General features: G+C 39.8%; 1 protein-coding gene across 2 annotated transcripts in view; it reads left to right on the forward strand.

The window, feature by feature from the left end:
* Positions 1–25013, forward strand: part of LOC117290893 (protein sel-1 homolog 1-like) — a 61183-nt gene that overhangs the window by 27972 nt on the left and 8198 nt on the right. For both annotated transcript variants that reach the window (XM_033772466.1, XM_033772474.1), the window contains exons 14-17: positions 11699–11864; positions 17919–17993; positions 18452–18624; positions 19126–19254. In XM_033772466.1, the coding sequence (XP_033628357.1) occupies positions 11699–11864; positions 17919–17993; positions 18452–18624; positions 19126–19254 (543 nt within the window). The remainder of the gene's footprint in view (positions 1–11698; positions 11865–17918; positions 17994–18451; positions 18625–19125; positions 19255–25013) is intronic.

Consider the following 25013-nt stretch of genomic DNA (forward strand, 5'->3'; position numbering starts at 1 on the left):
TCATCACCTCGATGACATCTACATTTAAGGTTTGATATGTATGCCAACTTTATCATGTTTTCTGGTTTGACATCATTCACATCATGTATAAACCCACAACTCTGAAGGATAGTCATGTCAAGCAAAAGGATACATCCGTATATTTCTAATTTAATTTGAGACTAACAGTTTGAATGGATTAACTCCAATTAATTCTCCAGCCTTACTGTCTGTGAATCCATCAACATATTCCATTTGGCAGATTCCACTCAAATGTAAAAAGCTTCCAAGGGAAATGTAGGTCGACACAAATAATGTTTCACAAATTTTTCTTACACTAATTGGAATGTTGGATCTGATAATGGGGTTTCTTGTTTGTAAAGGAAAGAGACAGCATCTGGGAATTTAGTAATTTCTAGTTTAGAAAACATGATAGGAAAGAGCTGCTTGGTTGTCAAATTAATTTTCATAAATGCAAACAAAAGTTTACCAGAGGTAGGTTTGAATCGTGCTGAAAGAACTTTGTAAATTTTCATCGTCCTGTAACATGCAACTACATTGTATGTACATGTACTTCTAACCATGATCATCCCTGTTCCCCATATTCTATGTACAGAGTTTGCCCGTAGCTCTGCCAGTGACTAGCCAAGGGGGAAATTTAGCTTGTAATTTTTCAGCTGATCTTTTGATTCCCTTTTCTTCTTAATTCCTTTTAGATGCACTAGTGGCATATTTTTGTGTACAGGCAGTTTCCTCTTTTTAATGGCACAAAAAAAATTAAATATCTGCTTTTTAACCCATTAAGGTTCATACTTCCTGCGGATTATAATGCGAAGCAAATTTGGCGTGAATTTGATGCAGCGAATGTTCTGCAAAAGTTTACCACAGCTCAACTGCTGCAAATTATTTGTTGTGACATATTTATGTGACACCAACATTCGTATCGCATTCGTATTCGCTGGAAGAACAACATAAACCAAGCTTTAGTCTGCCAGGTGTATACTGGTTCATACATGTATCTCATATCAAATAGAGATGTTTTTCAACACTGAACTAGGCTAGCTGGACCACTGGGAGAGAATTTTGTCTGGTCAAATTGTTTTAACTAGCATCTGGCCAGCGGACCTATTTTTGTTAAGGGAGAACACGGACCCATCAATACCCTAAGAATGAAGAGCAAGAACACTGTTTAAGAAATCTTATATGAGGGAAACTAAAACTAGTAGTTGCTCCACCATTTAAAAAACTCTAGACATGTCAACTTTAATTGTGCAGAAATCAGAGGTTATTTTTTAAAAGGTTAACAGTTTAATGCAGGAATCCGAAGCATTAGGCCTACAGCGCAAATTAGTTTCTTGCTTGCAGTGAAATACCCTTAAAAAAATTCCAAGACACTTTCTGATTGTCTGATTGTTCTTTTCATTTTGTCTGAAAAGGAATGTCACCTTCGTGTATGACATTAACTGGTGTTCTGTAATCATGATACTTTGAGATTAAAGCTGTGTTTCACATTTCTTTACAGTGTAAATGAGTTTATTTGGTTTGTGTGCCACATTTAGCAAGATTTTAAAAATATTGTCACTTCACATGTACACAAAGGTGCAGATTATACATCACATTAGACTGTTTTTAGACACTGGACACTATTGGTAATTGTCATACTAGTCTTCACACTTGGTCATGTTGGTGTGTCTCAAACAAACCTGTGAATATTTGAGCTCAATCGGTCGCTGAAGTTGCGAGATATTAATGAAAGAAAAAACACCCTTGTCGCACCATGGTCACACAAAGTTGTGTGCTTTCAGATGCTTGATTACGAGACCTCAAATTCTATATCTGAGGTCTCGAAATCAAATTCATGGAAAATTACTTTTTTTCTCGAAAAGTACGCCACTTCAGAGGGAGCTGTTTCTCACATTTTATACTATCAACCTCTCCCCATTACTCGTAATCAAGAAAGGTTTTATGATAACAATTATTTTGAGTAATTAGCAATCGTGTCCACTGCCTTTTTAAAAGCTAACAATTTAAGAACTTTAATAGTGAACAATTGGCAATGGAATCTTAGAATATTGTCGCATCCGAATATTGTGAACTAACAAATTAAGAACTACATGTAACAACATAAGATTGTGAACTAACAACATAAGAGGTTTCTGTATTGTCTGACAGTTTTCACCAAATCCCCGGGGATTTCCCAGAGTTGTCTGGTACGATGTGCTTTCGTTGTAAAACAAAAATGTTACATACATTGTTTCTGCTGAGGATTCATTGCATCAAAGTATTTCTCTATTGGGCAGTAGAGATTGTCTCAGACACAGTGCCGGTCGCCACACCGTCAGCCACCTGGTTTGAACCCCACTGCTTACAAAACAGCTCCCTGATCCCTTTACGGAACGGCTTGTTGGTCATTGTGTAAATGACTGGATTCACGCAGGAATTACCCACGGCTAAGATGATAGTCAGATGATGGGGATGTCGACCTGGAGCTATTGGAACACCAAAGTTGAAGAGCAGGAACCAGATTTGGTTTGGAGTCCAGCACACACCGAATGTGATGACGCAGGCCATGAGTGTCTTCACCAGGGTTTGGGAGGCTCGGAGCTGCCACATCTCACGCTGGTCGCTTGGATTGATACCCAATGAGGCTGAAAAATAACATGAAACTTTCCTAAATAAACACACTCCAAATTTGTGAGCGAAGCTGGATAAAATCTTCTTCAACAGCTTATGATAGTCTTCACCAATGGTTCCACATATTATTTTGAGGGTTAAAAATGCTGTTTTTGGCTGATTCGTTGACCATGCATTTTTGTCATCAATTTTTGTTTTTAATTTGTTTCAAGATCATGGTTCTGGATGATGTGTTTTAAGCCATACTCCTTTCTGTAATATTTTGAGCAGCCTATTTTAGTTCAAACTAAAGAAGTACAACGGGGAACCTGATGAGATTATTGCAGATAAGAGCCAAAGCATCCCTCATTGTTTTTGTAACGATACACATATTCATTAATAACTAACCTGCTCGAGCAGTTAACATCTTCGCTTGTGTGTTCAGCGTCAAGATAACTTTTAGTTGTGCAAAAATCATCACAATGAATGGAGCGAAGAAGTTGAATGTGAAACTGTACAAGCCAAAAGCCACTTGGGCGCCTCTGTTGGACCAGCCTTTGAAATGACAGCCAACTACTGCATCTTCTTCAAACGTAAAGAAGGAGAAAGACTCTGAAACTGCGGCCAAAACCCAACAGGCAGCAATCATGATGTACTTGTTCTGTTTCATGAAAATAATCTTATATTTGTGTGGGTGGACGATGGCTACATAGCGCTCCAAATTGACCGCGGTCAAACTCAAGACTGATGTCGTTATGAAGAACCAAAACGGGAACTCGGACTTGTGAAGTCGACACCACACTTCACCGAAAAACCCAGGGTTCGGAGTAGGGTCGGGCTTAGGCACTAGGAAATATGGGATGACCAGAACACAAACCATGAAATCTACAATGGAGAGATGCACCAAGAAATCACTGGTATTAGACCGCAGGGACGGCACACGGAGGAGTACGATGGCAACCAGTAAGTTACCAGTGATACCAACCACGCTGATCATGCAGTAGAGAGCTATAACGAATTTTCTGAAACCATCGCCATCTCCTAGTGTTGTTTCTCCATCAGCCGGTGTTTCCTCAATAGTGTTTGATGCTTCAGAGAGGTTAAGCTGCTCCATGATAAAGATGTCTACACGTAGTTACTGATACCTTTTGATGCTCTATTTAAACTCACTTTTGTCATGAGTCAGTTTTAAAAGATCAAGATGAATTTTTGTATAATCGTTGAGTTGGAATACCCGTGGTGCTATCGGCTACACTTGGTCGAGTCTATGATTTAATGGTTTGGAATCGACTGACTTTATATCTTGATCTAAAATCGAGGTACAATAAGAGAAGTGAGCAGTAAGAGGCGTGTGAAGAACAATTCTATAAAGCAGGTACATACATGTAACAAGGTTGCCTTCGTTAAAAAATCTTGAGTTTTCTCTGAAATTGCAATCACATTTTAAATGTATTGTATAAACACACTTAGCTTTTTGTCTGCCTAGAAATGCCCTAAAATAATCAAGTTTACTCTGTGGAAAAGAGGTGACAATGTATTTTCATAACAAAGAATTCATTTCCACAGACCTACATGTATATTTATTTCAGTGAGCTGCTTAAGCACAAAATATTGTTACACAACTTTCAGGATACCAGTCACAAATTGGACATGTGGACTGGCATTTCTACTGGTAACCTATTTCTGGTAACCTAAATTGTTTGTGCTTGGCTACTTTTTGTGACAAAGCGGCTCTATGAAACTGGTCCCACAGCTATTTATTCTTGGTCCTTGAGTGGTTTGCCATAAACTGGATATCACATGCAGACATGTTTACAGAGGAGCCAAACAGCTTTGGCTTCCTGCAGGCAGGATTTGTACACAGCCCAATGGAAGAAAACATACAATCTTTTATCATACAGAGATTGTTCTGAGTGAAAGGGGGCTCATCTCAAAACTTATTCTGCTGTTATTTTTGTCACTTATTAATTCTTCTGAAAACTATGACAACAAAAGTAAAATGTCCCTTATCCCTACACTGCATTTCTCTTAGTGCATGTTTGACTCTCATCAGCAGATTCACCACGCAGGTCTGATAGTGACTAGCCAGTAAGACAATTTAGCTTGTAATTTTTCAGCTGATCTTTTGATTCCCTTTTCTTCTTTGTTTTGTCTGGTCAAAATGCTTTAACTAGCATTTGGCCGGCGGAACAATTTTTATTAAGGGAGAACACGGGCCCATCAATACATCAATACCCTAAGAATGAAGAACAGGGACATTTTTTTAGAAATCAGATGAAGGAAACAAAAACTAGTAGTTACCCCACCGCCTGAAAAAACTCTAAAGCTATCAACTTTAATTGTTGCTGAAATATGCTCGGTTATTTATAAACAGGAAGTGTGCAGGAAGTGTGAAGCACACAACGCAATTTAGCTTCTTGCCTGCAGTGAAATTCCTGAAAATGTTCCAAGAAACTTTCTGATTGTTTCTTTTACTTTGTCTGAAAAGGAATGTCGCCCACGTGTATGACATTAATGGGTGTTCTGTAATTATGATACTGTGAGATTAAAGCTGTGTTTCACAATTCTTTAAAGTGCTGAAGGAGTTTATTTGGTTTGTGTGCAGCATTTAGCATGATTTTTTAAGTATTGTCTCTTCACAAACTATTACAAAGGTGCAGGTTGTACATCACATCAGACTGTTTTCAACTTACTATAACAATTTAAGAACTTCAATTGCGAAAGAATGGCAATGAAATCTTAGAATGCTGTCGCATTGGAATATTGTGAACTAACAACATAAGATCATGAACTAGCAACATAAGAAATTCCAAGGCTTCTGTATTGTCTGCAAAGTTTTGACCAAATCACCTGGGAGTAGATTGATGTTAATTGATTTCCAAGACTTGTCTGGTATGGTGTGCTTTCGTTGGAAAAAAAACCATGTTACATACGTTGTTTCTGCTGAGGATTAATTTAATCAAAGTATTTCTCTATTGGGCAGTAGAGATTGTCTCAGACACAGTGCCGGTCGCCACACCGTCAGCCACCTGGTTAGAATCCAGCTGCTTACAAAACAGCTCCCTGATCCCTTTACGGAACGGCTTGTTGGTCATTGTGTAAATGACTGGATTCACACAGGAATTACCAACCGCTAAGATGATAGTCAGACGATGGGGAGGGCGACCTGGGGCCATTGGAACACCGAAGTTAAAGAGCAGATACCAGACATGAGTTGGAGTCCAGCATACACCGAATGTGATGACGCAGGCCAGGAGTGTCTTCACCAGGGTTTGGGAGGTTCGGAGCTGCCACATCTCACGCTGGTCGCTTGGATTTAAACCCGAAGTGGCTGCAATAAATAGTGAAGTAGTCATGCACAGTTATTGCTGAATGTTGATTGTAAAAGGTTTTAATCCATTGTGGGACGCTCATGTTTGTGTGGTGGGTTAGAATACTCAAACTGGGAACCTTATCAAACGAGGACAATGGGGTCCCTGGTTGGTGGAGCAAGGTACCCGGCCAGTTTGAGAGAGTGTGAACAGTACGAACACAACAGGGAACACAAATTGTGCATGCGTCAGATAAAGAACATGATTATAGAACACTATCGAACACGCGTGTGTCTCTCACATAAACGTAAACAAAATAAATCTTTCACTAACCTGTTCGTGCAGTTAACATCTTCACTTGTCTGTTCAGCGTCGAGATAACTTTCACTTGCGCAAAAATCATCACAATGAATGGAGCGAAGAAGCTGACAGTGAAAGTGTACATTCCAAGTACCGCCTGGGCTCCCCCGCTCGACCAGCCGTCTCGGTGACAACCAATGACTTTGTCTTCTTCATACAAAATCACATGTTCCAACTTCGTAATAGCTCCAAGCATCCAGCAGACAGCAATAACTGCATATTTGTTTCGTTTAGAGAACATCGTCTTGTATTTGTGTGGGTAGACAATGGCTACATAGCGCTCCAAATTGACCGCAGTCAAACCCAAGACTGACGTCATCGTGAAGAACCAAAATGGGAACTCGGACTTGTGAAGTCGACACCCCACCTCACCGAAAAACCCAGGGTTCGGAGTAGGGTTGGGCTTAGGTGCTAGGAAATACGGAATGACCAGAACACAGACCATGAAATCTACAATGGAGAGATGCACCAAGAAATCACTGGTATTAGACCGCAGGGACGGCACACGGAGGAGTACGATGGCAACCAGTAAGTTACCAGTGATACCAAGCATGCTGATCATGCAATATAGAGCTATAACGAATTTGCCAAAACCATCGCCATCTCCCGTTGTTGTTTCTCCATCAGCCGGTGTTTCCTCAATAGTGTTTGGTGATTCAGAGAGGTTAAGCTGCTCCATTATGAAGACAATGTCTAGTTATACTTGTTGATGCTCTATCTTAACTCACTTTTATCTTGAGTCAGTTTCAAAAGATTGAGATTAAGCTGCTTTGTTGTATAACCATTGAGTTGGAATACCTGTGGTGCTACCAGCTACACTTGGTCGAGTCTATGATATAATGGTTTGGAATCGACTGACTTTATATCTTGATCTATAATCGAGGTACAGTAAGATAAGTGAGCCGTAAGAGGCGTGAGCAATAGGGCACATTTTAACAGAACAATTCTATAAAGCAGGTACGTTTATAACAAGGTTGCCTTCGTTTAAAACCTTGAGTTTCCTCTGAAATTGCAATTACATTTTAAATTTATTATATTAATACACTTAGCTTTTTGTTAAGAAAAGCCATGACATTCAAGTTTGCTCTGTGCATAGGAGGTGCCATGGTATTTTCATGACATTCATGTAGGCGTCACTTCCACAGTCCAATTTCATGGAGCTGCTTTTAAAAGCAGGAAATATTTTAAAACAAATTTCACGATACCAGTCACAATTTTTACATGTGGACTGGCATTTCCGGCAGGTAACGTATTTCTGGTAGCCTAAATTGTTTTGTGCTTATTTGCTTTTTGTGACAAAGCAGTTCTATGAAATTGGTCCCACCTATTTATTCTTGGTCCTTGAGTGATGTGCCATAAATCTGTGATTTCACATGTTACAGAGGACCAAAACAGGTTTGGCTTCCTGCAGGCAGGATTTGTACACAGCCCAGAGATTGTTCTGTAAAATGTCCCTTATACCAGTGCAGTATCTTGCCTGCCAGGAAATGCACTGGAATGTACATGCTCAAGGTCTTTAATGCATCAAGACACCTCTGACAAGTCCCTTTAGCGCCTTTTGTGGCAAGCCTCCTGTGTGACAAGCCCCTTGTGTGACAAGTCTAGGGTGTGACAAGTCCCTTGTGTGACAATCCCCTTGTGTGACAAGTCTAGGGTGTGACAAGTCCCTTGTGTGACAAGCCCCCTGTGTGACAAGCCCCTCGTGTGACAAGTCTAGGGTGTGACAAGCCCCCTATTTGACAAGCCCCTTGTGTGACAAGTCTAGGTTGTGACAAGTCCCTTGTGTGACAAGCCCCCTGTGTGATAAGCCCCCTTGTGTGACAAGTCTAGGGTGTGACAAGTCTTGGGTGTGACAATCCCCGTGTGTGACAATCCCCCTGTGTGACAAGCCCCCTGTGTGACAAGTCCCTTGTGTGACAAGCCCCTTGTGTAACAAGCCCCTTGTGTGACAAGTCCCCTGTGTTCCAAGCCCCCTGTGCCAAACCCCCTGTGTGCCAAAAATAGCTGAGGAAACAAAATTGGTATGAGTTTTGGTATGTTCCCTTTAATAAAATAATAACAGTGTTAAAGTATTCTTAAATGTAACATTATACATGTGCGTGTGTATTATATCATTGAATTTAGCAAGCAGACTTCAGTGTGTTTTGTTCATGTATGTGATTTTGAATTAGATTGAACCTACATGTAATGCCCGCCAGCAAGTTTGCCTGCCATGGGTTATTAATCTACACAAGGATCCACCAAGGTGGCTGAGCTCTTATGGTTGTATCATCATGGATAATTAGTAGTTGAGCCTTGCTCACAGACAGTGGCCTGGGCCCAGTCTCATGGCTCTGCTTAACCGAAAGCAAAGAATCAGCGCTTGCAGAAGCAGGGCATTCTGTGGGATCTTGGTGGGCTAAAGTTGTCTTGTTTTAAGGAAGAGGTGACATGCTTCCTCCAACCTCACTCCCTTGGCCAGCGCTGTTTTGATCCTTCTCGTCACTCTTATACCCCTGGAAGGGGGAGCATTGACATGTAGGACTGATTGGCTTTCTGGAAGTGACTGCTCTGTGTACACGCCTGTTGAAACATTTTTGAATGCTTGCAGGGAGCTTTTGGGCATATTTAGTACACATGAGTCAATATGCAAGTCTCACTTCAAAATGAATCATGTTTGACACAGTCACCCTAAACTACATACAGTTCAACATGTCACAAGATCAAAGACGAACGAGAGCGGACCAGTTACCACTTTTCCAGGGCACCCTTGGACCATGCTTGACCGTGTGCAATGAGTAAATCAGCCACAGGCCTTGTTGAAATACGCCATTATTATTTGCACATTTACAACAGATAATTCTATGGGTTATGAGTGAGCAAGGCATGCCGGGGGAAGAAAATGACACGGGATGATCGAATACTCGATGTCCTTATGTACTTTTCTGATGAGGGTAATTTTCTTGCCTAGCAACAAATCTCAAGTCTCGGTGATCTATTGTATGTATTTGTAACAAAAAACCCATAGTTGCTACAATGAATAAATATTGACGATGTGATTGTTTTTCGTAAAGGTTTGAAGGGTGAAGATTCATAACCAAGCAAGTCATACAGGTTTGTCCGCCCACAAAACTGAACTTTCGCTTGAGCGTGAACTTGTCATACATTTAGTGCGTACTTCATTGTTGACAGTATATCTTATACCAATACTAACGAGATACTTTGCCAACGTAAATGGGAGTGTCAGGAGTTGTCTCATAATTTTCTGATTAATGAGTCTCGGCCGTGCCGTCAGGTACAATTTGCTGCTGCTTTTGAGACAAATGCAAACAAATGTATTTGAGACTCCCTAAAAACTTGAAGAAAAAAAGGAAAAAATACAGACTGCAAATATTTGTTGACCCAGTAAAGTGATGGGTTAAGAGATTGGTGTAAATTATTAGGAGTGGTAGAGCTGTCTGTAGTGACTTTGACACGGCTATGTCGTGTTCTACAAATTAGAATCGTGCCAATGAATTAGGGTAGGAAAGTGTGATGACCGAGGGTTGTGTCTATAGTCAATCACGTAGACCAGGTTTAGGCTTGGCTACTGCCAAACTTTAGATACATCAGACAATCGATGATGATATAGAGTCAATGTTTTCATTGATGGGACAGCAGTTTCAACTGCTTCACTTTGGTAAAGGGCACCCTATATGAGAACATTGTCAATTTCTTTTGAAGCATTTCAAGGGCAGCAAGACAATTATCAGGGGCATGGGAGGCAATCCCCTTCAGTGCCTCCTTGAAGTATCAGGCCTGCTCTTTGTTAGGGTCATAAAAAAAAAATTCAGCATTGTGTTAACGTACTATTATTAAACACAACCAACGCCTGGCGCTTAAGAAAACACAGCCAAAGCCTGGTGCATAAGAAGTTTAAATTGTTTTTAAAACATTTGTTAAGTCCCCCCCCCCAAAGGCAGCTCCTGGGATATTTGTCCCTCCCCCCCAACCCCTTGCCACTCACACCCCCTCATCTCCCATCCCCAAGCTACAATGAACCCACCTCCTACACCAATGTACAATTGTGTACTCTGATCGATATGTCTGAAACCATCCACAGCAATAAATCAACTACCTCTGATTGATGTCAAGAATCAGTATGAATGTTATCTTAAACACTGTGGAAATGAAAACCTTGGGTATGTTCATATATTATTATTCCCGCAGGAAGCTGTGATTTCTTTGACGGAGCATCAATCTTTCTTGGTAGTTAGCTGTTATCACGTTGGGAGTATTTAATAAATGGTTTCAATTTGGAATCAAACCCATGTTTTGTTCCATCCAGTCCCCACTGACGAGCAGTCCAACCTTTTACTTCCCACTGCGTAATGATTCGTCGACTTCGTAGAGCAATGAACTAGTGACGGGGAAAAATCCGTCATTTATCCAGCATCCCCCCGAGGTCCAGAATGCCTTTTCTTTTAGGGGGCATTAACCTTGTACAAACCCTCCGCGGTAAATCAGTAAATTTGTACACTGTTCAGGAGTTTTTTTCCTTCTTCCGGCTTTCTCTGCTGAAGAAAGCAAATTTGGTGGAGTGGTCCTTGGGGGAGCGATGGAGCGTTTTATCAGTGTGGTTCTGACACGCTGGAGTGTCCAGTATTGCTGGACCACTCAAAAGGACATTGACTTACCTCATGTAGCAATACTAGATTAAAGAGAAGATCTGTAAATGGCCATTCAGGATTTGCTCTTCACTATTTCAGTAACTAGCCGGGGGAGGGGTGTGGGGGCTAGTTAGCTTGCCTTGTCACTTGGTCACTAGTCCACAAGCTATTTTCTGTTTTATGATTCCCTTTGGACATCTCTTTTGAGATTTGAGGCTACATGTACATACATGGACAGTCAGTAAATGTGTTGGGGATATCTTTGTAAATGTTTTTGGTATTAGAAATTTCAGACTTTTAGCCGAAGTTAGCCTAGTGAAGAAAATCTGTTATTTTTCCCACATTTATTCTAAAGCATGCTCTTTGATTATTTCCTTAGTGCTTGCTCAGAACACTGTTCCTAAATGCTCTTTGAAATCTTAATTCCAAAAGTGTTACAAAAAGGTGGAAATGCCATCATTTCAACATACTAAAACTCTGATCCAAGTTTCATGCTTTTTCTTTAGCGATGACTCTCACCCCTTGATGTAGTTTAAAATGATTTTTTATTTATTTGTATTTTTTTTATCAGCCATTTTTTGCTCTAACCAGCTAAGGGGCGGGGAGTGGTTGAGGGGTGGTGAGGGGTCACTTCTTACTCCTGCCCAGGGCAGCGGCAGGGATTAATTTCCCACTAGAAGTCTAAAATTCCACTCTTACAAATCAAGTGGTTAGACAGCAACACCTCTACCATAATGAATCCAATAGGTTAATAATATCATATTTTTCAACTAACGTCAATTTTCGACTCATGTTTCTCTCGTCCAGTTGTTCAAGAATGTTGCGGAGAGAGGCGAGTGGTCTGAGATGTTAATGGAGGCGCACAGCTCATACAAGGATCATGATGACCACTCAGCGCTCATGCAGTACTCATTCGCTGCCGAGCTGGGCTATGAAGTTGCTCAGAGTAACGTGGCATTTATCTTAGACCAAGGTAAGTGGATAAACTGCTGACACTCGATATACCATCAGGGCCTGATTTCATGGCTCTGCTTACCGCCGTTTTATGCACTTACAATCACCATTCTTTGCTTACTGTTCAAGCGCTGGATTTCTGTGCTAGCTGTGTAAGCGTGGAATGCCTGATACTGTGAAATATGGACGCACAAAAGCAAAAGTTTTCTGCTTACCCCTAAGAAATAAAGCCATTAAATTGGGCCCTGTACTCTGACAGCAAAAGTTATGAAACATGTACAGTGACATTTTGCTAATAGAATTTTGTCAAAGTTCTTTATAATGGCAAGCTAAAACAAACCATAAATGAATTTGAATTGTTTCTGTTCGATAAAATAATTAATGGTTACACTTTTCAGTTGGTTGACCAGCCCTTTGAAACCAATCATGGTTGGGTTTATTTATGGTGGCTCAACTGTGCATGGAACTAACCGTGTGTGTATGGATTAAAGCATATGATTGTTTGTAAGCAGGCAAAGTCTGTCATTCAAAATAACATTATTAAATGACAGACATTAGAGAAGAACAGTGGACTGTGTACTTTGTCGGTGCATCTACCACACTATGCCGTATTGTAGGATGACATACAGTAGTCGATGTTCCTTTTGGAAAGTCTCTTAGGGTCAAAACATCAGGCCATTAACACGTTTTTACCTTCAGTTTGTAACCATACTGGTTTTGCTCATCTTTTTTATTAGGCCGTGGTCTCTAAGGCCTTACATAAAGGGTTCCAAAGCAGTTTATAATGTTGTTTGTCAGTACAAAATTCCACAAATATGTGTACTCTGTTTGTGTGATCGTGCTGTCAGTGTCCTCATGACGAGTTTTTTAATCACTTTTGAAGATGTGTTTATTTACAGGGCATCGTTGCCCGTGTCCTTTAGTGTGTTTGTGCGTGTCTTTTTAGCATCTTTCTGATTACACATCAAATCTGAACTTGAGAATTGTCAGCTGTTCCTTTCTTTTAATATTGTTTTTCCTGGGAGGATAGTTATTGTTTGAGAAACTGCACTGTGTGTGTTTACAGATGTTGGACAAGAGATAGACATTTTGTGTATTACAGCTTTGCATGTTTGCACCCGACAGTGCACTGTACAAAACAAAGCAAATTAGAGTAGCTCTGTATATTTATTTGCATGGGTCATGGAAACTTGTGTATACATAAGCAATAACTTGATGAAAAACAGAAACTTACTTTTGCATTTATTGGCATGTTCTAAGTGTCCAACAAGTATTGTGTAAGTATGCAAGTTTTAAGTGTTGCCCTCCCTCATCCCACCCAGCTGTGTACGTGTATCAGAGAAACAAAGAAAGAATTTGTTACAGACTTTCAAAACATGAAAAAGGGATTATCAGACCTGAATAATAGTTAATAAAAATGACGAATCCACATAAAACAAACTGCCACTATTAATAATCCCCAATATTAAAAGAGAAGTTGTCCAACTTATCAGCAGTTATTGATAGAACTTGACATTGTAGCCATATTGGCTGATGGGTCTGGTTTGATGTCAAGCCTGTTACTCGTGTACGCGGCTGGTATAACCAATCCCATAGGGACTGACACTTTCTTAACAGTAATTACTTTTTCTAGAGAGAGATTCCAAGTTAAGCAATGGTCACTCTAGTCTCTTAAAGACACTGGACACCTTTGGTAATTGTCTTCTTGCTTGGTGTATCTCAACATATGTATGCATAAAATAACAAACCTGTGAAAATTTGAGCTCAATTTGTCATTGAAGTTGCAGGAGAATAATGGAAGAAAAAATGCCCTTGTCGCTCAAGTTGTGTGATTGATTTCGGGACCTCAAAATTTAATTCTGAGGTCTCGAAATCAAATTCAAATATTTTAGTGACAAATTACTTCTTTCTCAAAAACTATGTTACTTCAGAGGGAGCTGTTTCTCACAAAGTTTTATACTATCAACAGCTCACCATTGCTTGTTACCAAGTAAGGTTTTATTCTTATGCCAATAGTGCCTTTAAATTCAAAAACATATTTAATGCCCTAACAAGTCGACCCTAGCAGTGTATTGCTTGAATGCTAAATGACAACACAGCCTACATAAAATGAAAAGGATATTAAAACGATATTTCCGCAACTTTGACACTATCTCAGAGGAAATATTTTTTGAAAACTAGCTCTGGTATCTACATGTACTTTAGAATGATTAAAGCTTTCAGCTTTTATTTCTACACTTATATTCATAAATTTATTCTTAAAATAGTAACTTCTCATTTTAGTAAAGTCTTAAAAGCAAAATGAGGTTGAGTCAATTTGTGTGCCTAGAGCTAATGCCACCCACGTATTTGACCTCATTTTGGGCCCCTGATCAAGAACTAACACATTTACGAAAAGAATAAATTTACATATACTGTACAATGTAGGTCGGTAAACTGTTCAATATTTAAAGGAAATTAGTGGTCATTTATTATAAACAAAAATATTTCACAGTTTTTCTTAATGAAACACAAGGATATCTCTTAGAGGTTTTCGGTACTTTTTGTACAACACAATTTTGATACACAAACTTCCAAAGATTTACATTGAAATTAAGGATAAATTTGCAGAAAGCTTCCCTTTGAATATTACTTGCTGAGGTGGTGTCCCGCTGTTTGAGAAATTAATAAAACAATTTTGTGAAATTTTCACTTTTTTGTTTTAACTTCAACTTCTACAGGTAACTTTATAACTTACATCGTCCATCTTCATTCACAGTGGGTAGGGATTCATAACATGGCCCCCCAAAAACTTGATCTTCGAAAGGTATCAAAAAACTTAAAAATACCCAAAAGTCACTTGTGTAACTCAGAGAACTCCCCACAGTATTGTAAAGGTCTTACGAGTGTGGTATGATGATGCAGCTGTGTACCGTTATGGTTACGTGGTTATATCCACTCAGGCATTTGAGCAGAATAGCAAAAGATAAACCAATAATTATTATTATTATTTATTTTAGAGTTGAGGCTTTTTAGTTGCATCCAGTCAGAACTTTGAGCAGAACTGCAGAGTTGATGATGATGTTATAGTCATGATAGTGGAGTTGAGACTGTGTAGTTGCATCCGGAGACATTGTTTTAATTCAGCGCCCTTTTTGGCAAAATTTCCAAAACATGGGTCCAGATTTGCCCGCCATTTTAAAAAATCCTAGGGGAACCCTGTCCTTTCCTGGAAAGTGTTTCTTATGCAAAGGGTGCCTTGGTTGGCAAAAACATGGGGCCTTTATTTAAAAAATCCAAACCCAAACAAACTGAGAATTTATAATGACAAACATTTATGGAATACAAAATGTAGCAAGGACAACATTTTGTGTCTAGTAAAAGATGACAGCTTTGCAGTAAACATCAAAGCAGTTTCTCTTACTATTAAAGGTACCTAAAGCACAAACAATGTTGGTTTTGTTCCCTGCTGAATTTGGGTCCCTAAGTTGTTTTTGTGCAATTGATGTACGTAATGTACGTATGGTACATGTAGGCTGATGTACGGCAGAGTTAGCGCTCACACTCGTTGCGTTGCTGCATACAGCCAAAGGCAGAGGTTGGTTTAACCCTGCGATCTTAACTTAGATTATTTGCCAGTCTCTCTTATGAATAAACCAAACCTTGGTGTGAAGTTAGTTTAGGTATCAATCATCAAATGCAAACGAGAGGCCGGGATGTCGGTGAGTTTGCGTTGGCTCTAGACGCAGGCACTTCAGACTCGACACTACAAGTGTCAAAATATGATGTCAACTGCGCCGACCGGGTCTAGTTCACTTATCGATTCGTACAGGGACAAGAGTTAAGTGTACACACGCCCGCGGCCCTGCTTTTTCTTATGCACGTTCAGTTGGCAATGTCCACTGTCTCTGCACTGTACTACGTTCACATTCTTGGCAGAAGAGCAAACATTGTTTGGGAACATTTTGGGGGGTTCAAGGAGAAAATCCTGGGTAAAATAACACTGAGCTTATATGAGATGTTAAATTTGCAACGGGGATAAAGATTATAAAAAAAATTTTTTTTAACCCATACACCGATGTGTGTTAGTGTGCTATCACAAGCCTGTGATATTTGTTCACAGGACTCGTGAAAGTACTGAGTATACAGTGCTAACACACATCGGTGTATGGGTAAAAAAACAAAATTAATAACACTGAGCTTGCCAGGACGCCACATCACACAAACAACCCAGTAAAGAAATCCAGTAAAAAAAGCATGTCTTACAAGACTGCTAACCCTAGCAGTGTAATGGTTATGATTTATTCAGCCCAATGTATTTGCATTGTTGATGTGTACGCTGTGGGCTTCTACTTCTACTTCTCTTCTCGGCAAAGTCCATGATGGGATATCACGCCAAGAGCTTGATAGGTCAAATGGTGTATTACTAACTACCCCAAATCCACCAAAATCCAGCTTACTGTTTTATCTAGTTCTCTGGAACTGAGAACTGGTAAACTTGCTTAACATTGGATAAGGCATTCCACCACAACCAGAGTCCTATAGTTCCGATGTGTTACCATTTAGTCCAATAAATTCTACCAACCCCTCTATTGATAATCTACTCAGTAAATTATCCTCGACTGGATGCGTTACCATTTAGTCCAATAAATTCTACCAACCCCCTCTATTGATCATCTCCTCTGTAAATTATCCTCCAGTGGAATTAAATGCAGTGTTTTCTGCCGTCATGGCAAAGACTGAGCCATTTAACCCCTGCCATCTCCTTGTCTAGTTGTTGCATTTATACTTGGCCAGCGTTTCAGTCTGCGATTTTATTGAAGCTTAAATTTAGCTCCAGTTTATATACACTTTTGTTTTTCCTTATTCTTTTGGTATTAATAAATTTTAACTGTTATTGTTAAGGATGTTCTTCCAAATGGATCTTGATAAATTGGGGGAAAAAGTACAACTCAAACTTGACTTGTTAAGTTTAATTGTATTTTGACCAGGATCTAGGGCTGATTTTTTCGGCTGTAATTTTTTTCAGGCTTAGCCACTTTATTTATGCGGGATACATCAAAGACTACACCTGCTGGCTCAACTGTTCGCTCCTATTGACATGACATCAACTACATGTGTGAAAAGACTTAATTCTTGCACATATCCTGAGGCAGATGGTTTCATTTCTAGATCAATCAAAGACCTCAAGGGATTGGCTCTGGTTTTACTTGTTGATGAAAACATCATATTCCACGATTTTGTTAAAAAGATTATTGGTATTTGTTGGTGTACATGCAGTCGTATGGCAAAAGTGCAATCTCGCTAAAGCTTGTGTAGGGATAAAGTTTGTTTGCTGTGGTTTAACGCCCGTGGAGAAGAAAGTGTTATGAAGTACTCAGACCGTAGGCAGAGCATGCAGAGTCACATGAAAAGCTACTTTGTTCATGTTCATGGAGAGCAAACATGTATACTATACATGTAGTAATATTTCTAAGTTAAGTAAACAATTGTAAACGGCAATGTACACGTAGATAGAGAATAACAGAAGGTTTTAGTGAGGCCAAGTCAACATAGACACCAGTTGATGGGGGACTGTTTTTAAACAGTAGGATACTGGCCCTTTTATTTGTTATAATTTGTTTCAAGGAGGAAAGATCGACACTGAAACAAATTGCTAGCTTTGTAGAACCTAGAAGTCTAAAACAATGGGTAAATTAAATCAATGGTGGTGTGTCATGGCAGGTCTGATACTTCACAGATGCATAAGGTCATTGCCTCCATGCCCCATGGCCAGGTGGTCTAGTTCACCAAACCCAAGCTTTGGTGTTGCCAGCAGAAGAGTGTGGGTTTGAATCCCGGTCATGACTTAATTGCTTCTTAAAAAGTTGGGAAGGTATCAGTGCATTCTGCTCTACCAGCCAGGCTCCTAGTGGATGTTATCCATGCCTACATTTACAGGGGATAACCCTCTTTCAGCTCCAGGAGATGTTGGAAACATAACCCTTGTTACAGTTGATTTGAGTCGACAGCCACCCATGTCACCATAATGTTTTGAAGATACATTTGATAGTTATTTATTTGAATTTCTGTTATTTTTCTTTCTCTGTTCTAGGAGAAAATTCTCTTTTTGGAGTGAATGAAACCTACCAACGAGCTCTACTCCACTGGCAAAGAGCTGCAGCTCAAGGTACGGTAGTTTACTACAGATAATGCATTACATTTATTTATTATCCTGATCATGACTAAGTGAATATTAAGCTTACATCAGATATCTGTTGTATAAGTCTTGGTTTATCATCTGTGAATAACATGTGAGCCACACGAGATAAATGTGAGTAATTAATAGATGAGTTCAGCTCATCTAAACGTGTGACCTTTAATATGCAACATGAGGTCTCTCCGACACCATGTCACAATGTTGTTTAACTTGTGTAATGACTAATTAATCATTTTGTTGGGTTCTTGAGTGCCTTATTTGGTGAGGCAACTCTTTATGTTACAGACTCGTGTGCAGCTTTACTATCTAGTTCCATTCTATCTGAGTGTCAAAGGTCATCTGTATTTAGCAACAAGAGGGCGCTGCACATCTCACATGGGTTGACCTCTGAACATCATACTGTCATATTGACCCTCCTTATCCCCTAGGCTACACCAATGCCAGAGTGAAGCTCGGTGATTACCACTACTATGGCTATGGCACGGATGTAGACTACGAGACTGCAGCATTGCACTACAGGCTGGCGTGCGAGCAGCAGCACAGCGCCCAGGCTATGTTCAATCTAGGCTACATGCACGAACAGGGACTTGGCATGAAGAAGGTAAGACTGTGGCTAAGGCAGCCCTTGGCAATCCTTGTTGGTGGCTTCTGAAGCCACTAACTGGAACATGGCTTAGATGTATGACTTTGACTCTTTAAGCCAGTGGCCAGAATAATACGTTTGAAGTAACTGTAGCACCCATCACCTTAAAGGGGCTGCAAGGTACACTTTCTCCCTCTTTCATAAGGACCCTTTCTATTAGAAAATGTGTACAACAAAATTTAATTTGACCTTGGGAGCCCCTCCTTTAACTTGTTGCCACCATGAATCACATACATGTACATTGTATTCTCCTCTCCCCATAATACATTTAGAATACAGATACATGTACCTGTTGTTAATGTTGTAAAGAGCTCATGCGCGGATTCTGAGGATGCCCATGATTGTAGCTGTGCACAGGTGCAACAGACAATGCATTTGTTACATGCAAACTTTTACCCTAAAACTCCTGATGGTGTTCTTTTTGCCTGTTTACATGGTATTTAATTCTTCTGCTTACAGGATATCCACTTAGCCAAGAGATTTTATGACATGGCTGCTGAGACCAGTACAGATGCATACATCCCTGTCATGATCGCACTGTCCAAGCTGGCCATGGTGTACTCATGGGAGTATTTTAAAGAATTTGAGGTAAGAACTATATCCAGATTCAATCAGGGAAGAAATGTGTGCGGATTTAAGGAAAAAATGTTTTACTGCTGGATTTCTGTACTTAAAAATTTGTTTCCCAATCATTCAATATTGTGGAAGAAATAATTAGGGGGACTGAGCGAAGGGAGAAAGAAGTAGTCCCTACTGCGTCCAAACTTTTAGTTTTGTATTTCCTCCTTTAAACCCCCTGAATTGTAACATTTTGGAGGTTCCTGGTCTACAATCCCGGCCAAAATGATTCGAACATCCATTCGCAATATTACAAGAAACATTCCCTCTCCACTTCTCCCTGGTGATAAACGTTCTCTCCCTCATCCCCCGTCCCCCGCTCAATGTTGATGGGATCACAGAAGACCGCGCAATTACAGCCAACATAAAGGGGGCACTGGGGACTTGGTGCGGAGTCCAAACGAGATATGGCCGGGATTGTGAGAAAACCCAGGCCTGGAAGCCATTTTAAAGGAATTTTCAGAGTGTTGAATCTAATCCCTTATACTGATCAAATAACAGGTGTGTGGCTAACAGCATGGTCATAAAATGTAGCATGATCCTAACTCAGCATGTGTGCAGAATGCTCTTACTATTAACATATATATTTAACTTCTAACGATAACTCTTATAGGCAATGACCTATAACCTGTGTGTCCAACGATTGTGCATGTGTCCAGTAGTCCAACAAACTTGAGTGTGTCTCGTAGTCGACATTTGCGTTTACTGCGTACTTAAGCCAGGTTCATTCTTCATGCCAACGCTAATGCAAAACAAATTTTGACCAAACTTGCATTGTAACAATTCGCTTCCAAGGTCTACCACCAGTAGGGTACAGGCCAAGTGCCGGTGCTGATGACTTATCATCTTGCCCAAATCCAGGACACGTAGCTTAAAATCCGGAACCGAGCAATTTTTACAAATAATTTGTTTCAATAGTTTTGTTGCTCAATGGTGAGATGCATTTCTGTATACATGTTGTAAATGATACATCTACACGTATGGTAGAGGTTTGGGTAGCCCTTAAACCTTCCACAAGTGTTTTGAGGATTTTTCATTTTCACCCACTCTCATCTCGGACTATTAGTTTTCCTATGACAGTTTGATGTTTTTCCACGATAACATGTTTGTGTATCTTAGACATGTCTTTAATATATCTTAGACTGGTAAGTTAGAGTGTTTTATAAGCCATGTGATCTACAATATCAATCTCATGTTTTGCTGGTTAAGTCATCAGACTGTGGGTTGAAATCCCAGTAATGACACTCATGTTATTTGGCAAAACACTTAATATAATTTCTTCTCATCTCCCTGAAAAAAACCCTAAATGGGTACATTGCAATTGTAGAGGTTGTCGATGTGATTAGTAAGAAATCTGAGAAACAACTTGGCTGTGTCAACACTGTTCATAGTAATGGCATTTTCGAAAAACTTCAAACTGATTTTCACTTTGATCTGAAGTGAAACTTGATGTGGTTCCGTTCCATAACCCAAGTGATGTTTTTGTGACTTTAAAAATGTAACACAGTTTCAAAGGCAACACAGTAGCAAAAGGTAACAGTAGCAAAAGAAAACGGTAGAAAAGAGTAACGTAGTCGCAAAAGGTAACGGTAGCAAAGGGTAGTGGGGTAGCATGAGGTGAAACAAGGGTTACTTAGTAGCAGCAGGTTACAGATTAGCAACGCGTAACGCTGTACAAAAAGGTGACACAGTGGCAAAAGGTGACAGTAGAAAAGAGTAACGCAGTAGCAAAAGGTAGTGCAGTAACATAAGGTGAAACAAGGGTTACTTAGTAGCAACAGGTAACAGATTAGCAACGCGTAACGCAGTACCAAAGCGTAACACAGTGGCAAAAGGTGACAGTAGAAAAGGGTAACACAATAGCAAAAGGTAACAGAGTTGTAAAGTGTAACTCTGTACCGAAAAGTTATTACATGAATTAGCAAAGGGTAATTCAGTAACAAAAGGTAACAGTAGCGAAAAGTTAAGGTAACAAAGAGTAGGGTATAAACACAGTAGAAGATGGTAACGGTAGCAAAAGGTGACATTATTAAAGGGTAACACAAAAGCAACTGGTAACACATGTGCCAAGTGTAACACAGTAGCAAAAGTCTAATATTTCAACCAAATTTTACACAGTAGAAAAAGGCAGCAGTAGCAAAGAATAAACACAGCTTGATTTATATTGTATATATTATCATAAAACATGCAACCCAATAAATATGCATGACATTGGGCTTGACACAAAATGACAGATTGAGGCCTTTTAACCCAGTTTCAATCCAGCAAGTTGAATGCCTCTTGCTAAATGGTGCCCAGAAAATGTTGTCATAACTCACATTACTGCCGGGAACAAATGTTTGAGTTGACATAACTGATGGTATTTATTGACTTAATAAGCTTCTGTGCATTGCTGTCAAGTCGAGTTAAGATGCCAGGCATTGTGTGAATGACATGACATTATGGATGATGTGGTATAACGTAGTATACACAGTTATCCGACAGGGGAGGTGTTGTAGTTGATTGAAGAAGGGGGTTTCCTGTCTATAAGCTAAGATGTCAAGCGCTTTTTTTTTAATATTCGGAAATACAAAGTTTCAGATTTTTATCTGAATTCAGGCTTTGAAAGGAGTAGCTGTTAGTGTTATTTTCTTCCACGTTTTTGTGTGTGGAGAGGACACTGTTTCCAAAAGCTCATTGAAATCTATAACAACAGGGATTATCAAAAATGATGAAATGTCATCAATTCAACATACCTCCAAAAGTTTTGAGCATTGTTTCAGACATTTTAGTAAGCGCTGACTCTATTGAAACACAGTAATAAGATAAGAGTTAAAACAACATCTTTGAGCTTCCTAATGTAGGTTTTTTCACCCGATGACACTTTATGTTTACTTGTGGAGTGTCTTTGCCAAGCTGTTTGTTGCACACACTTCAGTTCTGATCAGAGTGTGGGTTCGGTTCAAGGCCAAGGCACATGTGTACAAGACACTTTATCATTATTATTGTTATTATTAATTGCCTGTCCTTTGGATGGGAAGTAAGCTGTTGGTCCCATGTGTTATTAAAGATAAATGATGGCGCTGTCCAATTCAGTGAGACATGTAGACTACTAAGTGACTCGAAAAGCATAATACTGTACAGCTATTATTACATGATTTATGGATGAGGATCATGTCTAGGTATCTGCCTGGAGAATATAATTTGACCAAGGAACCAACATGACTATAACTGTGTTGTTGTAGATACATGTATCCTTACACCATGTACATTGCTATACATTTCTATTATCTCACACATCTCCCTTCAAAGTTTTCCAAGAAGTTGATCTTGAGCAAATATGTCCCTTATAGAAATACACAAACTGAGAAGCGTTACTGATGTCTTTTTAAATAACCACATTACTTCAAAGTGAAATGTTTCTCAAAAGGAAAGCTGTCGAAAAAGCTACTATCAAAAGCTGCTGTAGGCTTCTAACCAAAAAGGTTTATTACCAGTCATTTTAAGAGTGATTACCAAATGTATACCTTAATAATAATAATAATAATAACAAGCGGTTTTTATATAGCGCCCTTAGCCTTCCCTTCAAGAATAATATACCGTAACTAAAATGTTGTACATTGGGCATTAAACATGTTGAAAGAATGCCATTACTGCCCCTACCCCAATCACATTTTACCAGCCTGTACTTCCCACACCCTCACTGTAAAATGCAACTGTCAAACAAATTACAAGAAATAATTGTGAGTCTGGTGTCGGGAACACTTAGTCCTGTCATGTTTGGAAACACCTCAGAGTGTTACTGAAACAGTTATCAGATAGTTTGCATATCTTAACTTCCTACTATAATTAATAGTAGTTAATAACTGCACAGTTTCATTGTCAAGTGTTATCAACTTCAGTGATGGCTTTTAAATGAAGGCATGAAATGAAGGCATGAAATGAATGGTGCATTTGGAGGATGCAAAAATGATTTTGTTATCCAACAAAAATGAAACTAACTTGCATTTTATTTGAACATTTAAAAGTTCTTTTTATTTGTCTCTCCATGTTGTTACATGTTGCGCTCATATAAATGTTTCCTTCATAACCAGATTGGACGCAACTTAAATATTAGTGCAGCTCAGCTAGTACTATTTTAGCCGAATATTTTATCCAGGGCTGAATTAAATATTCTGTAGGACTCAGGTTCTAGGGCGGAATTTAGCGTCCATAGGCCCTAGGTTCTTGGGCATGGTTAAGTGTTCTGTAGGCAGTAGGCATAGGTATATTATAAGTTATCACACAAGTGCGAGTGGAATATGGAAAAATAAAGCACTTCTGCGTCCCATGTCCAACGAGGCCGAAGGCTGAGCTGGATATGGGACGCAGACGCACTATATTTTCTGTATTTCCACGAGCACTTGTGATAATGTATTTATCTTCAAGCAAACTTGGCGCGTGACCATAGAACACACAAGGCGCAGATAATGATATTAGCCGTGCAATATAGGTTTTTATCACCACTCCATTCTGCGAATCTGATTGGAGGATTAGCGCGTACTTGAAGATAATACCTAAGATTGATGTTTTAAGCTTTCGGCTGCGGTAAGTCCAAAGAGACACACACCCTTATTATATTTGCTTGAAAAGTTTTACCACAGGCCCCAATTTTAATTGTTGTTAGCCTGAGGCCTAACTGCTTATTGGATAATCTGGCCCTGACATGATCCAGTCGATTAAAACCATTTCGGACTTACGATTAATTAATTTATTTCTCTGATTTTCACCAAGACTTTACACTGTCTTTATTGATTAGTGGAATTTGATTGTAATTGGAGGAATTCACTTATATGTGATCTTCTTGTGGTAATAGAAATGACACCAGCTGTGTGGAAAAACAATGTTCGTAATACATCCAAGGTTGTCACAGTGAGCGTCAACTGTCACTCACAGATTTTATGTCATTTGATTGAGACCAAAGCGTGGGCTGTTTGACACATGAGAAGAACATTTCTTTTCAATATTTGTTCGCCTGTGACTTGCAAGTTGCATGTGTCTTGCAATGTGCTATCGTTCCCATATAAGGGCATTCAAATTGACTCAGTAGCTTCTTCCCTGCCTTTCACCTCTGTGAACCCTGGTTCAAATCCCACCTCAGACTGAAGCCTTCAGCTTGGCTCGGTTGTTTCTTTCCCTGCCTTTCACCTCTGTGGACCTTAGTTCGAATCCCACCCCAGACTGAAGCCTTCAGCTTGGCTCGGTTGTTTCTTTCCCTGCCTTTCACCTCTGTGGACCTTAGTTCGAATCCCACCTCAGACTGAAGCCTTCAGCTTGGCTCGGTTGTTTCTTTCCCTGCCTTTCACCTCTGTGGACCTTAGTTCGAATCCCACCTCAGACTGAAGCCTTCAGCTTGGCTCGGTTGTTTCTTTCCCTGCCTTTCACCTCTGTGAACCCTGGTTCAAATCCCACCTCAGACTGAAGCCTTCAGCTTGGCTCGGTTGTTTCTTTCCCTGCCTTTCACCTCTGTGAACCCTGGTTCAAATCCCACCTCAGACTGAAGCCTTCAGCTTGGCTAGGTTGTTTCTTTCCCTGCCTTTCACCTCTGTGGACCTTAGTTCGAATCCCACCTCAGACTGAAGCCTTCAGCTTGGCTCGGTTGTTTCTTTCCCTGCCTTTCACCTCTGTGGACCTTAGTTCAAATCCCACCTCAGACTGAAGCCTTCAGCTTGGCTCGGTTGTTTCTTTCCCTGCCTTTCACCTCTGTGGAC

The sequence above is a fragment of the Asterias rubens genome, chromosome 1 (genome assembly GCF_902459465.1).
Source record: "Asterias rubens chromosome 1, eAstRub1.3, whole genome shotgun sequence".
Taxonomy (NCBI): Eukaryota; Metazoa; Echinodermata; class Asteroidea; order Forcipulatida; family Asteriidae; genus Asterias; species Asterias rubens.